The sequence below is a fragment of the Pithys albifrons genome, chromosome 3 (assembly GCF_047495875.1).
Source record: "Pithys albifrons albifrons isolate INPA30051 chromosome 3, PitAlb_v1, whole genome shotgun sequence".
NCBI lineage: Eukaryota > Metazoa > Chordata > Aves > Passeriformes > Thamnophilidae > Pithys > Pithys albifrons.
This window is the reverse complement of record NC_092460.1, coordinates 62,315,399-62,333,169: the sequence shown is the minus strand read 5'-3', so window position 1 is coordinate 62,333,169 and position 17,771 is coordinate 62,315,399. Positions and strand designations below refer to the sequence as shown.

Sequence of the window (17,771 nt, the reverse complement as noted above, 5' to 3'; positions counted from 1 at the left end):
GTGGTATTTCCAGAGCTGGAAACCTTGCACAAACTTTCTGTCTGTCAGAGTTCCTGGAGCTTTAACTTCTTGGAACTGGGTGGCCAGGAATTGATTGCTGGGTGTCAGGAGTTAATCATGTCACTGCAGTTGTGTACTGAAGTACACACAAGACACTAGTGAAATCTTATGGTATAATATGGTTATAGCTTGGAAATCCAATTGAAGTTGTGCGTTTGTATACTTGTGTTCTCATTCTTAAGAAATGGACTGAGAACCACCCAGGTCCTTTATAAAGTGCTAAATCAGTGCGGGAAAGCAGGAATTTTTATTCCAGATGTTCAATTACTTTGTCATTGCAGTTAGGCAGCTATGAAATGATAAATATAAAATACTTCAAAAGAGCCTGTTGATAAGCAACAGCAAAGGAATTACTTGAAGAAAAATTATAATCACAGTATTCATTTTTGAAAGTGTCATTGATATTTCTTTAGAGAGGTCATTATTTAGACGTTTGCCTTAAGGTCATTTCACTGCATGACTTGAGTGTAGCTAAGCTAAATTCCAGAAAGTAGAAAATAATCTAAAAAGTAATTTTCCTTGATATTAGTGGGCATGTTCTGCAAGAATATTTTCCAGTGATTAAGATATAGTTATCAAAGTCTTTTGAGAAATAGAAACTCAAAAATCCTCAACAGCCATTTCAAATATTCTCCACTTCTTGGTTATTTTGTTTCATTCATTTTTAATAAAGTCCTGCCTGCTTATTTCCATCACAGTATATTAGAAGGTACCATCTGAACACTGACTTGAGCTGCTATAAATCAAGTAGTGCCAACACTCCTCAGAACTGTAGTACATGTGACAATAGTAAGTCAAGTAATCCAGCTATAGGAAACACTGCTCTGCTATGCAGTTACACATGCATAGATTGCTGTGCAGGGTCATTGCCTTCAGGGAAATACCTCCTGAGTTTAGAGAATCTCACAACTGTTAAACTAATTGTAAGCCTCCTCATTGGTGCCTGTGTGGTTTCTCACAGGCTGCAATAGCTTGGATCAGAGCCACTACAAACATCAATGCCATTTATGTTCATTTAGACTCCCTTTGAAGAGGAAGATGCTACATAAATAAAAGAATGATTATTATATTGAAACAGAAAGATTTCACAGTAATTTAATTTCTTTAGATTTACGTATAAGGCGTCAACATTCTTCAGAAAGTGTTTCCAGTATCAATAGTGCTACAAGTCATTCAAGCATTGGCAGTGGTAATGATGCTGATTCCAAGAAAAAGAAAAAGAAAAACTGGGTAAGTACACAGCAGGCTTAAGCCTATCTTTTAGCTATTATGTCATTTCCTAGTGTCTGAGTAACATGATGGTACATTTCATTTACAATATTCCTACAGGATGAGATGGATATAAAGCAATTCATATGTAGCTGTACTGTGACACTACCAGCAAACTAAAAATTGTTGAATATCAGCAGGGATTTATTTGCATAAGTCAGGGTAATTAAAAACAAAACAAAACAAACCACAGTCAACAACAACAGAGCAATTACAAAAAACAAACCAAACCAACCAACCAAACAAACAAACAACCTTAAAATAGCTGTTCTAACCAAAACTATCTCTGGGCCATATTGAAACCCTCTTTGATTTTTCTTCAGTTGGAGTTTGATTAAAAAGCTTGACTCAAATATATTACCCAGCAATGGAGGGAGTTTACATCTCTAAGGATTCTCATTTAAAAGTAGTACTGTGTTTAAAGAAATTAAGATGCTTCTCATATGGAACATACAAATACCACATCTTGCTAAGTGTTCAGACACTTCCAGTAAAAAGTCAGAAAATATGTTTTTGTTTTTTTAAAAATATTACCTGCATAAACATTTGTTTTAAAATACTGATGAGCCTTCATTCCCTTGATTTGTAATTCCACACTCTTTCATGTTTCTGCAAGGTGAACTCTAAAGGAAGTGAGGTGAATATAAACCATGAAAAAGTTGGCATGCATCTATAAAAACCCCTATCTTGGCATGATTGCTATTTATTTTGGCAGTAGGCTTTTATACCTTCTAAAAACAAATTATCCTGTATGTCTTCTCAGTTTGCCTCTATTTGTTTTAATCTCAAAGTTTAGGCTGTAGAAAGGGGGAGTGTAGCCAAAATCCATTTCTTTCTTATTAGATATCACGAGCTGGAAAGGACTTGTTTCTCATTATGACTGGTGGTCGCACTCCCCACTCTTCAATTATACCATGAGAATAACGTGTTTGAATACCTCAGTTTTTATAGAGGAACCTGTTGGTCATTGATTTCTATACAATTTTGATAACAACTTTCTGAAAATAAAGAAAAACAAACACATATGTCCTATGATGAGCAACTTTTGCTTTTAGACAAAGGTATCAACGAACAGGCTACTTAAAATTCACTGCAGACATAACTGTTGTCATCTTGGCTCCTGAAATAAATGGCTCTTTGGCTATTCTGTCCCTTTTCAATACTGGATAAGAGCTTCTAGAGGGAAAATGCAATGCTTGTATGTTCAGAGATCTTAACCACTCTAAAGAAAACTGCAACAGTATACACCTTTCAGCTAACATTCTTCTCGCCAGTACAACAAAGCAAACCTCATGTCCCACCTTAAATCCTCTCGCTTGCAATCCATGTCATAGCATTTGCATATTTTGACCCATTCAAACTTTTAATGGGGAAAGTAAATTGGCAAACCCAGTAAATTGGACTTGTCTTTTGATTTCTTCATTTAGTAACAGGAGGTACTAACTGTACCTAGATGCAAAGTGGTTATTTAAAGCCACCCCTTGAAGGGAATGCCATGGGAATGGGATTCCACTAGGGCTTAATGGCTTTAAATGAGCACCCCTTCCCCACAGCGTACCACTTCATCCTGCACTTTTTCCATAGCATTACTTTTGCATTCTGCTGAATTAATAAAGTCAAAACAAAGCACTGTATCATGTTTCCACAGATACTGTGTTGCATATGTTAATACCTTGCTTCTGCATACTGACCTCAGGAAGTGGCTAGGATGGCATCTGCAAACTAACTTTTCAAAACATGAGCTACACAGAAAGTGCTGTGATGAATAAAATAATCTTGCTCTGTGTTTGTTTTCCAGCTAAGAAGCTCTTTCAAACAGGCCTTTGGAAAGAAAAAGTCCACCAAACCTCCTTCCTCACATTCAGACATAGAAGAACTGACAGACTCCTCTCTTCCTTCCTCACCTAAATTGCCCCACAGCTCAGGAGAGTGTGGGTCCACATCGATGAAACCATCCCAGTCAGCATCTGCGTAAGTGTCTCTCTTGGAAAACTCTTCCTCCCAAAGGGGATGGGCTGTGAAACAGACCCTCTCCAGTATGGCCTTTTTGCAGTTCAGAAACCATTGCAAACAGCTGTGAACTTTTAATGTTGAGGTCCATACATTTGCCAGTTTTCTCATGAGCTTCACACCATTTACACAGTACATCTCCAACAGTTTTTTACTAGGTCATTCTCTACTCCTATCATGGACTTTACCCCAAATCAGGTAGCTGGACAAACCTCTTATCAGATGCATATCCAAAAGCTTATGTTGTGCTCTACCAGGACAAACTCTTATCATACCTGGTTAGTAAAGGCCAAATACTAAAGTCTTCTTTTTTCACGACATACTAAAAATGTCTTTCTTGTCCAGGTAGCTATGATTTTTTAAAATATACTCATCCCATTTGCTATTACTTTATCTACTTTATTGCTCATAATGTATATAATTTTTAATTTATTGTCCCTCTTTCATCAGCTAGGATTTTTTGTGGGATTATATTTTTAAATTTTATTCAAATTACCACCCTTAAGGTTTCAGGTCTGAAAACAAGTCATCAGTTCACAGCTGTCCCACTTCTTTATAATTTTTTGAATATCTGATATATTCTTTTTACAGAGTTCTCAGCTCTCATTCCTATTCTTCTGTTGTTTGTGGTTTTGTTTTTCAATCTGCTAAATTCATATCTCTTTCTACTTTGGCAAAATTAACCTCTTTGAATCAAAAAATGCTTACTACTTCCTTGTCCTAATTGAGAATAATCAGGTCATGATTACTCTTGCTTAAGACACTCAGGGAATTCTAGTCCTGTGACTGATTCCTGGACTTTGTAATAGAATTACTCTGTGTTAGGTTATGTGCCTTTTATAACTTTTTATAGACTGTAATGATTTTTATATATAGTAAATATTCCCTCAAATAAAAAACCTTTTCTCAGATTGTGTGCAGACTAGAAAGGAATTATTCATATAGGTCTCATTGGTTTTGTTGGATTATTTTATATAAAGCTCATATTTTTTTGATTTCATGTGTATGTGTGTTCTGGGAGGAGGATTTCTGTTGGTTTGTGATCCTTCTGTTTGACTTATTATCAATTTAAAAATCAGCATAATAGTGAAAATAAAAGCATTACTAGAAAATGCCTGAACTTAAAACACTTTTATTCTGCAAAATTAGTTACTCATGGTTCACTGTCCTGCTCTCATAACCCCCTGTCTCCTTTCTGCCAACCCCACTTTTTGTCTCTTTGACTTGCTCTTTAGATGTGCTACTGTTGCCAGAATTTATCAAGGGCAGAGCCACACATTTAGTCTTTCAACCTAAGCTCTTTCCATAGCTGTTTGGTCTTTGAGCCTTAAATTCCTAAATTTTGTCCAGTTCACAGCCTTCTTAGTCTTCCTCCATAATATTTTTAAGCAGTGATCTTTCTGATCAGAGTCTTACATTTTTTATTATTGTGACCTTCCTACACAGGATAACAGAGAGATTGCATAAAATTTATTTATTTAGAATAATTTCTTTGTCTGTTATGTCACTTGATTTGCAAGACTTGTTTTTCCATTGCGTAATTTAAATGCCTGTCTCCTTTAAGACATTTCATAATTGTCTGCAACCTCTGTTCAAGGATCATGACTGATTTGTTTCTTCTACCTAAAGCAACCTGTAGATTTAAGAATTCTGAGATGGTAACAAAAAGGAAAAAGTAAAAGTATTTCTAGCTGCTTTGAACATTTGTCTGGGGTCTGATAAGACTTCTGAGCTACTTTCTGTGACCTTCTGATGAGGTCTCATCTTCTTTTGTAATTTTACTATTATAGGAGTAAAGTGTTGGAAGGTCCTGGGATCTGCAAAAGAAAATTTCATTCATACTTTCTGCTTCCATTCTGCTTTATCTTAATAATTGGGACAGCTTTTTCCTACTTTCCAGAACTGAAGCCCTTCTCTCTGCTTCATTTTTGTTCTTTAAAGCTGGCTTGTCAAGGGATTATTGTCAAAACCTTCTCAAGATGTAATAAAAAAAAAAAGGCAAAAAGAAAATGACCAAAAAATAGATTAATTCCTAGCTGTCCAAGCTGTTGTTTGAGAAAATAAATGCATGGAAATAAAATTTTATTTTCTATTCGATTAGCATAGGTAGGTAATGGCACATTAGAGCAAGAACTGTATGATAATATTTGGGACAAAAGTACTAGTACATGTCTTTGTTCATTTTTACTCACATTTAGAATATTTGTACATGTTGTGAATGATTCTTCTTCTACTATTTGACATATTTTTTATTTGCCGTGACTTTCTTCATTTCCCTTTGCTTACAATTTTTTATATACTTTTTGCCCTGAGTTCTAAACCATTACCTTTACTTTCTTCCAATTACATCTGTCTAATACATATGTATGCAGGTCATCTCTAGTCTTGGCACCAAAGAAAAGGCAAAATGGTCATGTGGTCTACAAGCATAGATCCCGGTAAAACTGAGTGTGGGGCATGGAGTTGAATACCCAACTGCTCACCTGAAGAGTGCTGCATTTTCTTTCCTAAAATGCATTTGCATGCATTCTGGAAGTTAAACGTTGACCTTTGTTCCTTAGTTTTGTAATAATCACAATAAAAATACTTATTTTTATAAAATATTTTTCATATTGAAACTGGTTTGCAAATATTAACTGTTTATAGTGACAGTAATAAAGAGCAAATAACATTCATGAATTGACTGGAAATACTGCTTAGCATAACAATATAGCAAAATTTCAGTGTTTTATGTTCTACTGGTGGTTCTGCTGATTATAAAAAGAGGCAAAACAGTCTGGAAAGCTGGACAGTCCCTGGGTCCCTGGACAGGTCATATTTCAATCTTTTCTCACAATATGGTGGTTTCTTCCCTTAAAATTAGTTCTCATGAAAAATAACCACATGGTAATTAGTTTTAATCCAGCCTTTAAGAAAAAAAAACCTAAACCAACACACATGATTTCAGATATCATACATTAGAAAATGACAGACTACAGACATCAGCCATCACAAATCAAAACCATTACAGATCAAAATCTTTTAGACCATGAAGTCAAGAACCGTCTCTTTGTGTACTGTTCAAAACAGAGAAAATTATCAATGCCTAACAAATGTACCAGTAGTATAGTTTAATCAGCATACTTCAGTTCTGACTGTTGTTACCTAGAGGAATCATAGGCTTTGCACCAAAGAAATTATGCAAATATAAAATCAAATTAAAACCCAAGGGTGATGCATACTCAAATAAAGATAACTGAAAAGTAGTTAATTTTTTTTCACAATACTAAACTAAACTAGAGAGCTGTAAGCAAGCTGATAATTTTCTCCAGAGAGGGCTTTTTTCCTTTTTTAATTTGCACTTTGAGCCTTTCATATTTCTTTGATACGTTTCTTTCCTCACTCGTAGGTTTCACCAGCAGCAAGCACTTTTCTGTACTTTGATATTTAGTAATGACACTGCTTGGGTGGGAGAGCCTTCCTTTAATCTCCCTGCTGTTTCCTACTTCTTTAGGATCTGTGAGTGCACAGAGGCAGAGGCTGAAATCATTCTTCAGCTAAAAAGTGAGCTGAGGGAGAAGGAGCTGAAATTAACAGACATTCGTCTGGAAGCCCTCAGCTCTGCACACCATCTGGATCAGATTCGGGAAGCCATGAACCGCATGCAGGTCAGTGCAGTAGCTTAAGTGATGACAGAGATGCACACTAAAGGTATGCCAGGTTTGTTTCCTTTCCCAGTACTTTGTTTCAGGTGCCAAAAAACTGTTGATTGCTAGATTGACAGTACTTCTACAGGATGCGTATGATAAATGTTCACCTGATAATATATTCTTAGCATTTATATTAATAGCTAAAATGTGTTTAAGTCATATGGAAGAAGGCATAATCCCTGCCCAAAGGATAGTTATTATCTAAACCCTATCACTGGGGAAAGCAATATGACACACAAGCAGATCAAAAGTGATTTCTGCAGAGCTTTAAATCCTTGAGCCATGGAGGAGCGGAGGTGTATGTTCACATTCTTTCATTATTTCTGATTCATAGAATCATAGAATCGATTGGGTTGGAAAAGACCTCCAAGATCATCGAGTCCAACCCTTGGTCCAACTCTAGTCCATTTACTAGATCATGGCACTCAGCGCCACGACCAATCTGCATTTAAAAATCTCTAGGGATGGTGAATCCACCACCTCTCTGGGCAGCCCATTCCAATGCCTGATTACTCTCTCTGCAAAGAATTTATTTCTGCTATCCAACTTAAATTTCCCCTGGCAGAGCTTAAGCCCGTGCCCCCTTGTCCTATTGCTGAGTGCCTGGGAGAAGAGATCAGCCCCCTCCTGGCTACAACTTCCCTTCAGGTAGTTCTAGACAGTGATGAGGTCACCTCTGAGGCTCCTCTTCTCCAGGCTAAACAACCCCAGCTCCCTCAGCCTCTCCCCATAGGGCTTGTGCTCCAGTCCCTTCACCAGCCTTGTTGCTCTTCTCTGGACTCACTCCAGCACCTCAATATCCTTTCTGAACTGAGGGGCCCAGAACTGAACACAGTACTCAAGGTGTGGCCTCACCAACGCAGAGTACAGGGGAAGGATCACTTCCCTGGTCCTGCTGGCCACACTATTTTTGATACAGGCCAGGATCCCATTGGCCTTCTTGGCCACCTGGGCACACTGTTGGCTCATGTTGAGCTTCCTGTCAATTAGTACTCCAAGGTCCCTTTCTGCCTGGCTGCTCTCCAGCCACTCTGTGCCCAGCCTGTAGCGCTGCAGGGAGTTGTTGTGGCCAAAGTGCAGGACCCGGCACTTGGCCTTATTGAACTTCATCCCACTGGAATCAGCCCATCTCTCAAGTCTATCCAGGTCCCTCTGCAGAGCCCTCCTGCCTTCCAGCAGGTTGACACTCCCTCCCAGCTTGGTGTCATCAGCAAATTTGCTGATGATGGACTCAATCCCCTCATCTAAATCATCAATAAAGATGTTAAACAGGACTGGACCCAACACAGGCCCCTGGGGAACACCACTGGTGACTGGCCACCAACTGGATGCAGCTCCATTCACCAGCACTCTCTGGGCCCGACCCTCCAGCCAGCTCTTAATCCAGGAGAGGGTACACTTGTCCAGGCCATGGGCTACCAGCTTTTCCAGGAGTATATTATGGGAGACAGTGTCAAAGGCCTTGCTGAAGTCCAGATAGACCACATCCACAGCCTTCCCCTCATCCACCAGGTGGGTCACTTGATCGTAAAAAGAGATCAGGTTGGTCAGACAGGACCTGCCCCTCCTAAACCCATGCTGGCTGGGTCTAATCCCTTGTCCACCCTGAAGGTGCTGTGTGATCGCACTCAGGATGAACTGCTCCATAACCCTGCCAGGCACGGAGGTCAGGCTGACAGGCCTGTAGTTGCCAGGGTCCTGCTTGCAGCCCTTTTTGTGGATTGGGGTGACATTGGCCAACCTCCAATCATCTGGGACCTCCCCAGAGAGCCAGGACTGTTGGAAGATGATGGAGAGTGGTTTGGCAAGCTCTTCTGCCAGCTCCTTCATCACCCTGGGATGGATCCCATCTGGTCCCATAGACTTGTTAGGATCCAGCTGGCTCAGTAAGTCAGTAACTATTTCCTCCTGGAATACAGGAGGGCTATTCAGCTCCCTCTCCCTGTCTACCAGCTCCAGAGGACAGTTGTCTTGAAGGCCACCTGTCCTACTGGTGAAAACTGAGGCAAAGTAGGTGTTAAGTACCTCAGCCTTCTCCTCATCTTCCTTAACTGTATTTCCCTTCAAGTCCAACAGAGAATGGAGGTTTTCCTTGCCCCTCCTTTTGTTATTAATGTATTTATAAAAGGACTTTTTGTTATCCCTAACTGAAATAGCCAAATTTACTTCAAATTCCACTTTTCTTTCCCTAATTTTTTTCCTGCATGACCTAGCTCTATCTGTAAATTCTTTGTAAGTAGCCAGCCCTTTTCTCCATAGTCTGTAAACTTTCTTTTTATCCCTGATTTCGTGCAGAATCTCCCTATTAAACCAAGCTGGCCGTCTTCCCCTCTGGCTGGCCTTTCGGCACACTGGGACAGCCTGTTGCTGTGCATTCAAAATTTCCTTCTTAAAACATGTCCATCCCTCCTGGACCCCCTTGCCTTTAAGGGTTGTTTCCCAGGCTATGCTCTGAATCAGTTTTTTGAATAGGCCAAAATCTGCTCTCCGGAAGTCCAAAGTAGAGGTTTTAATGGTGGCTCTCCTTACATCCCTGAGGACTGAAAATTCTATTATTTCATGGTCACTATGCCCCAGGCGGCCTCCAACCACTACATCATCTACCAGCCCCTCTCTGTTTGTAAACAGTAGGTCTACTGGGGCCTTACCCCTGATAGGCTCATTTAACAGTTGATGAAGGAAATTGTCCTCTATACACTCCAGGAACCTCCTTGACTGCCTCTTCCCTGCAGTATGAAGCTCCCAGCAGATATCTGGCAGGTTAAAGTCACCCACAAGAACAAGGGCTGGAGATTTTGAGACATCTGCCAGCTGCTTGTAGAACAATTCATCTCCTTCATCATCCTGGTTGGGCAGTCTGTAACAGACTCCCACAATGGTGTCAGCCTTGTTGGCCTTGCCCCTGATTCTGGCCCACAGGCACTCAACCTTGTCACTGCTGACCTCAACTTCAACAGAGTCAAGAGACTCTCTAACATATAAAGCCACCCCTCCACCTCTCCTTCCCTGCCTGTCCTTTCTGAAGAGCTTGTAGCCCCCCATAGCAGCACTCCAGTCATGTGAGTCATCCCACCACGTTTCTGTGACAGCAACTATGTCATAGTTTTCCTGCTGCACTATGGCTTCCAGCTCCTCTTGTTTGTTTCCCATACTGCGTGCATTGGTGTACATGCACTTCAGCTGGGCCATTGATTTCATTCTCAACTCGGGCTCTATGCCCTTAGGCCTATCTCTGGAGAGCCCAGTTGCCATCCCTTCCCCCTTCAAACCTAGTTTAAAGCCCTCCTAACCAACCCTGCCAACTTACGGGCTACAGTTCTTTTGCCCTTCCTAGATTAATGAAGCCCATCTGCTTTGACGAGACTGGGCAACACGGAGTTTGCCCCATGATCAAAAAACCCAAAATTTTGACGATAGCACCATCCCCTAAGCCACCTATTGGTAAGCTGGGCTTTCCTAAACCTCTCCTCATTCATCCCAGCTAGCACAGGAACTGAGGCAATTACTACCTGTGCTCCTGTCCCATGAAGAGATCGGGTTAATGCCTTGAAATCTTTTTTAATTACTCTGGTACTCCTTTTATTAATGTCATCACTTCCAACCTGGACAACCAACAGTGGGTAATAGTCTGAGGGCTGGATAAGCTTAGGAAGTCTTTTGGTAATATCCCTCACCCTGGCCCCGGGAAGGCAGCAAACTTCCCTGTGGGATGGGTCTGGCTGACATAGAGGGCCCTCAGTTCCCCTCAGAAGGGAGTCACCGATTACAACAACCCTTCTCTTTTTCCTCTTACCTATTGTTGTAACCCGTTCGGTAGACTGGGGGTAACCAGAAGACCTTGTAGACAGATCCTCCTCCTGACTGTCCTCCAACAGACTGTCCGAGTCCAGGGCCATATACCTGTTTTTTAAGGGCACCCTGGCAGCTGAAAGGGGTCAAGAGGAGGTGTTTTCGCCCTTAGGACTAGGCACCTGTTTCCATTCGTCCCCATCCCTATGGTCTGTTCTGTCTGCCTGATGGCAGGAGGGGCTGGGCTTCACCACCTCCTGCTGGGCTTCCTTAGGAGTGGAAAGGGTGTGACTCCACCAGTCAATTTCCCTTTCACTCTCCCTTATGTTTCTGAGCTTATCCACCTCTTCCATTAGCTCTGCCACCAGACCCAGCAAATCGTTCACCTGCTCACATTGTATGCAGGTGCTTCTCATACAGTCCTCTGGTAGTAGGTCCAGGCTCAAACAGTCTATGCAGCCAGAGGCCTGAGTGGCTGCATCCTTTTTAGAGGGTTCTGTCTGTATTGACACCCCTCTACTGGTAACAGGAGCAACAGCTTTCATTTTTTTGGGAGGCATGACTGCCTTGAGCTGTGGGGAAAGGCAGAGAAGAGAAACAAACAAACAAACAGAGAGAAAAAAAAAAAAGCCACAGAAATACCTAGGCTTCTGCCCTGCCTGTTTGCCCTGCCTGTGCGAACTGCCTGCCACGCCCCTGTTCGCCGCGCTCCAGGTCGCTTGCGCTCCCTAGAGATGTTTTTAAAGCCTTCTCACTCTCCTGCTAACGAGCAAGCCATGCCTCCAACTCCCCTCTGAGTCACCTGCTGATAGCTGAAGGAGCAGCAAACAAAGCCTCCTATCTCAGCTGTGGCTTTCTGAAACACAGAATGTAAAATTTAACTAATTACTTTATCCAACATCATAAATTTTTGCTACATTATTTTATTACACTTCTTCAAATACTTCCTGAACACATTTTACATCAGACTTTCTGTTTCATGAGCCCGAAAGGGTGCAGAAAGAATGGCAGTGTTCCTTGGTGGAGCACAGAGTTTTATGGGACTCAACTCTGTCACGTACCATACAAATGTCTGGTATCATGGTAGGTCCTCAAAAGTCTCTGCAGTATCCACACAGTATGACATTGGTCCTTCAATAGAACTGGGCCCTTCTGGAATGACAGGTGAGATAGCTGTGTCATCCGTGAAGGCACTGTGAATCTGTATTTGGGGACCAGAATCAAGGCCATGAGTTGGGGATTCAGTTGAGGCAAGGGCAGCTACATTTAGAAGTCTAGGTGTGGGCTAGGTGATAAACTCTGGTTTAGTCAGCAGAGTTTTAAGTAGTGGGGGATAAATACCTCTCCTGAAATCATCCTAGGATAAGTACAGAGGGTAAAATTGAGTTGTTTGAGCATAGGCACTTGTTACTGTTTGAACTGCCCTAAAGTATTTGCATCTTCCCAGGACATGTAGCTTTAGCACCCGTGGAAGACAATGTTTGTTGTGTCACTGGAAACCTACATTTACACAGCTGACTCCAGCCCAGTGGCTTGCCAGCTGAATTACTTTGTGCTGGATGCTTAGGTCAGGTGCATCTTTAGGCACTTTTGTGTAGATTTCCACAGCAGTTGTTTTCATAAGTACAGAATTGGTGTGCTTGATATCTTTTGTAGACGTCTTTGTTTATACCACGCCTATAGCAGTCTCAGCCACACCTTTAAACATCTCTAGTACCTGCCATCCTCTCAGGTGCTCACTCCACTAGGTGACAAAATTGCTGTGGGGTATTTGGCTGAATTTCAATAGGGAGAAGAATTATAAAGAACTGCTTTATAAATATGGTTTCTATTGTTCAGATGTAAGTTAAAACGCTTAAACTTGAGCCACTAAGAAGTTTTAAGGAACTCTAAGGAATAGAATACAGTTAATTGCAATAATTATCCTCTGATTACAGTCTTATCATCTGATTACAGTCTTATACTAGGATATGAGTGCCTGAAACAGGTGGACTCCCCTGAGAGAGGAGTCTGCTGTAGTCATAGGCCTCCAAAGTCTGAGCTTCAGCAAATCTGGGCAGAGGCAGCTAGCTGAGATGCTGTTACTGGTAATCACCACTTCATCTGAAGTTTTCCCCAAACGACAGGCAGCCTCCTCACAGTTGACAAATTTGATATTTTTGAGATCTGACAAGGAGTGGTAAGGGGGGAAAGTAGGACTAGTGGGAGTGATGCATGAATACTTGCATATTTAAAGCACCATAAGAACCAAAAGCCCATATGAATGGAAGACTGCTAAAAGCTGTGTAATTAATCAGTGTAAATTGCAGAGTAGATGGAGGTTGCATGACTCATTTCACCACAACTCCTCATTTGAACCCCAGACTACACTGGTGCACTCATCTATTATCATCTGTCACTATTTTGCTGGCTTGTCCCTTCCCTTTCACTGTCTCCTCACCTTTCAGTATGTCATCTAGTCTCTTTGTAGCTGCCACAGAGTTTTTTGTGATGCTATCCCTTATGTTTTTACTTGTATAATGTAGCTGTGTAGCCTCCATAAAAAAATAGGACTTTTAAGAGGGTGTTATTGAATATGGAACTAAATGTGATGTGCAAAACCATCTGAAAGAATAAGCAGTTGCTTTGTACTGTGTTTCGTGAAGCAACTGAAAGCTAGATTTAGCTGGTACCAGTCTGTTCTCAGGTTAAGTTTTCATTTTATTATTGTACATTCAATAATCACTTGACACCACAGAGGATTTAGCTAAGAAAAATCCCAGTTGTTCTGATTCTTCTGCCACTGTATGTTTTCATCAAAGAGAGTTTGCTTGCCGTTATGTGAACCTCATGTTTGAATGATCAAAAATTATTATCTGATAGCAAGAAGGATTATGAAAGTATTAAACTATCAAATTCCAATTGTCCATTTTTAATTTAATTTTTCATTGAATTTACTGCTTAAATTTTACTTTCAATGGCAGTAATAATTTTCTGTCACTTCAGAAATATTGACATATCCTGTAAATTTTTTAGTTGACTGTTACCTAAGGCGTTTGACAATAGAAGGTAGCTTAAAAAAGTAGAGATAGCTGGGAAAATTCTCACAATACTCATTATGGTCAACTGTATCATAAACATAGAATCTTGAATCTCTTGTTTAGTAACTATCTTGAGGCAAAAATGAAAACAAGGTTATCAGAGGGCTTCCCTTCATTTAAGAAGTGAAGGCAATCTAGTTTTCACCAACTGTGTTATACCTCTGATGTACAGTGCTACATACTGCTGTAAAAGTGGTGAACCATTTAGCTACTGCAGGGGAACAGCATCACTAGAATACTGCTCTCAGTGCATTTCCAAAAGAATAATCTGCTGTTCTTTTATTTTGATTTCTTTTGTATATAGAATGAAATTGAGATATTGAAAGCTGAAAATGATCGTTTAAAGGCAGAGACTGGAAATACTGGAAAGCCTGCCCGGCCATCATCAGAGTCATCAAGCAGCACATCATCTTCTTCATCACGACAGTCACTAGGACTTTCTCTGAACAATTTAAATATAACAGAATCTGTTACATCAGGTAATCATACTTCAGGCATGTGCATACCTCAACAATTAGTACAAATTTATTATTTTCACTCTCTAAATGGACCATACATGAGAAGCTTGTCTGAAAATTAAAATGCCTCATATCACTCAGGTCAACATCAGATATACATTCATTTATAAAGATGAGGAGGAATGCTGGCGGTCATGTCTTTAAAATGTAGCCTTTAGAAGCCTCTGAATGTTAGTAACAGTATGTTCATTATGTTTGCTTAGTTCCTAGTTATGATAGTCTCTATCTATCTAGTTTAAAATACTCTTTGGTCATCTAGTTTACAATCTATTTGAAAAGGAATATCTATTGAAGTATACAGTTGTATAGATATATTCTCTTGCCCCTATAGGATAAATATTAGTAGAGTATGTGAAACTTTTCTACTTTTGGTTTATAGATCTTTGATCATTCAGTTGGTTCCTTTAACTTCACTTTGTATTTGCATCTGAGACAGAAGGTGGTCTCAGTTAGCTTTATGCTTTACATTTTTTAATTTGGTATAGCTAGTTAGCCTGTGTAAGACCAAATCCACATTCATCACAGGAGCCAAACCACACCTGGCTTATTAGTCAGTCTCATTGTCTTCAGTGAATGAGAGAAAGCAAGCAGAACTTTGGTCCACATCCTGAACATTAACATATGATTATTTTCCATACCATTTTAGGGTAGGAGTTTAGGATAATAGACCTTCTACATTTGTTTTGATTATGTAGCCAAGAAACAGAAGTGCTGTCTCTAACATTAGAACCAGGAGCAGAACAGGAGCAAAGCAGCACTCATTAGCATCGACACCAAGTATAATGCAGTCTCTGAAAGCAACAAAAATAATGCTAATAATTGTAGAAAGAGTCTAGGCAAGAGTACAGATGGGAACTTGCCAAACTGACTGATTATAATTTGGATTGGCAGTTAGTCATGTTATCTTGCCAGTCATTGAATATATGGATATTTGAACATTATTTCCTGGTTAATAGCAGATTTTTTATGAAATTTCATATGGTTTTTATTTACATTCCAGCTTTTTGCAATATTTAACTTTTAGCATGGAGGGGCCTGAACTGGGCCTTGACATACAATGAGGTGTTGCAAAAAGCAGGGAAAAATTGTCTGTGGTTCCTGCTCACAGATCCACACACATTAAAAAAGAAAAAAAAAAGGTACAACCCAGAACACAATATTTTTCAACATGATGATTGTAGAATGTGTTTCATAAGTAGCAGCCATTAACACTTTGTTGCTTGGCACTAACTCTATCTAGATACAGGAATAAACATGTAGGAAGAAGAGTAGGAGAAAGAGTTTGAAGAAGAGAGGGAGAAACTGGATGAGAATACAATGGGTGCAGAGAAATGGGGGAAAAGCAAGGAAAGAAGAAAGATAACATTAAGAATGAAGATGAAGAAAATCGGGGGAAGTGTTTAGAAAATAATAGAAAAACAAAAGCTGGAATTAATAAGAGGAAGGGGAAGATGAAAAGGGCAAAAAGGAACAGGAGAAGGAAGAGGAAGAAGAACAGGATGAGTGGTTGGACTTGATGATCTTAATGGTCTTTTCCAACCTAAATGATTCCACTCCAGGAGGCTTAGAGGTGACCTCATCACTGTCTAGAACTACCTGAAGGGAAGTTCTAGCCAGGTGGGGGTTGGTCTCTTCTCCCAGGCAGTCAGCAATAGGACAAGGGGGCACGGGCTCAAGCTCTGCCAGGGGAAATTTAAGTTGGATAGCAGAAAAAAATTCTTTCCAGAGAGAGTAATCAGGCATTGGAATGGCCTGCCCAGAGAGGTGGTAGATACACCATCCCTGGAGGTTTTTAAGCTGAGATTGGACATGGCACTGAGTGCCGTGATCTAGTAAACAGACTGGAGTTGGACCAAGGGTTGGACTTGATGATCTCAGAGATCTTTTCCAACCCAATCGATTCTATGATTCTATGATTATTCTATAGGCATTATATAAATTTGTGCGTTATTTTTCTAAATGTTTTTCTAGCATGCAAATTAATTACTTTTGGTTATAAGAAATTAAAGAAATAAGAGTGCCTAATGAGAAGTGGAGGATTTCATTTGCTTATGAAACCAGAATTTTTGATCATCATGATTATTGTTTTGTTGCTATGCCAGAAAACTGGGAAAGATGACAGCTTCCTGTCAAGTCTTGTGGGATATCTGTGACAGCTGGAGTACTATTGAACAAAAACCCCTGAGATATGGAGAGGTTAATCATTCTGGGGACTAAACTGAGAGTACTGGGGGCTTTGACTCTTCATATTAGAAAATTCAATTGAACTTTCTGGGAGACCAGTGTCTCCAAATGACCATGGTCATCTGCAAATAATGAAAGCGATTCATTATCACTTCCTAAGGGTACAATGATACCCTTCAGAAAGGTGTGAGTGGCAAAGGACTCAGTGGGTACACATACCTGTATTTCAGTCCGTCACTGGAGTAGGAGCAACGAACAAGGACCAGTACAAGATTTGTACAGAGTGCCAGAGCTCAGACAAGTGAACTGGAGACACCATAGTGTGCCTGAGGAGGAGAGCTGGCAGGGGCTAATTAAAACAATTAGTACAATTAGAGCTCCCTTGGGCATCTTCTCAGCCCCTTGTGTCAGTGAGAGCTCTTAGAAGTGGGATTTTATTTCTCTAGACAAAGAATGGTTCCTTATTCCTTAAGACTTCGAGAAGAATGTATTTAAAGGGTTACATAAAGGTCATTTAGAGATTGAAAAATTTCATGAACGGATCAATTATATCGTAAATTGCCCTCAGACAAACTGTGACAGTATCAAAAGTCCTAAGATTTGTCAAATATGCGAGAACACAAGACAAGTGAGGTGAAAGTTTCAGTGTTGGTAGCACAGAAAAACTGCCTGGAAAAAAGCAAGCACATATTTATTTAAAATCACCAGGAAAAAGAAAAAAGAGAAAAAAAAAAGGCCTCTTCATTTGATCTATTAAAAAAACCCAACAAACAAACAAAAAATCATAAAACCAGTAGAATCTACTTTCTGGATCTGTGTGTAATTTACCAAAGTTTTTGCATAAAAGCTTGTTTTTTAATACATTCATTGAAATCGTATTCGTAAGTCTTTGGTTTTCCTTTGAACAAGCAACTGAATCTTACCGGCACCTCATTTAATTTGGATGAAATCTGACCTTGTGCAGACTATGTCATGAAGTTGATGATTTTCTTCAATCACCACAATAAGAATGAGCAGAACTTAGTGGATTACTGTGCTGGCCTTTGAAGAAAATGCAAATCCATAATCTCTCCTAATTTGATAGTTAGCTTAAATGTCTAGCAGTTAAAACCCTGAAAGAACTTCTAGAGGAAGACAGCAGTTTTATCACTCACCATAAAGCTGCAAGCTCA

At 40.0% G+C, this 17,771-nt stretch overlaps 1 protein-coding gene across 4 annotated transcripts in view; it reads left to right on the top strand.

Annotated features, from left to right (window-relative positions):
• The window catches only part of NAV3 (neuron navigator 3), a 273,242-nt gene that overhangs the window by 240,328 nt on the left and 15,143 nt on the right, over window positions 1–17,771 (top strand). For 2 of the 4 annotated variants that reach the window (XM_071552178.1, XM_071552175.1), the window contains 5 exons: window positions 1,169–1,290; window positions 1,946–1,966; window positions 3,128–3,300; window positions 6,833–6,986; window positions 14,202–14,376. In XM_071552178.1, the coding sequence (XP_071408279.1) occupies window positions 1,169–1,290; window positions 1,946–1,966; window positions 3,128–3,300; window positions 6,833–6,986; window positions 14,202–14,376 (645 nt within the window). The remainder of the gene's footprint in view (window positions 1–1,168; window positions 1,291–1,945; window positions 1,967–3,127; window positions 3,301–6,832; window positions 6,987–14,201; window positions 14,377–17,771) is intronic. The other 2 variants (XM_071552177.1, XM_071552176.1) reach the window with 1 other exon arrangement.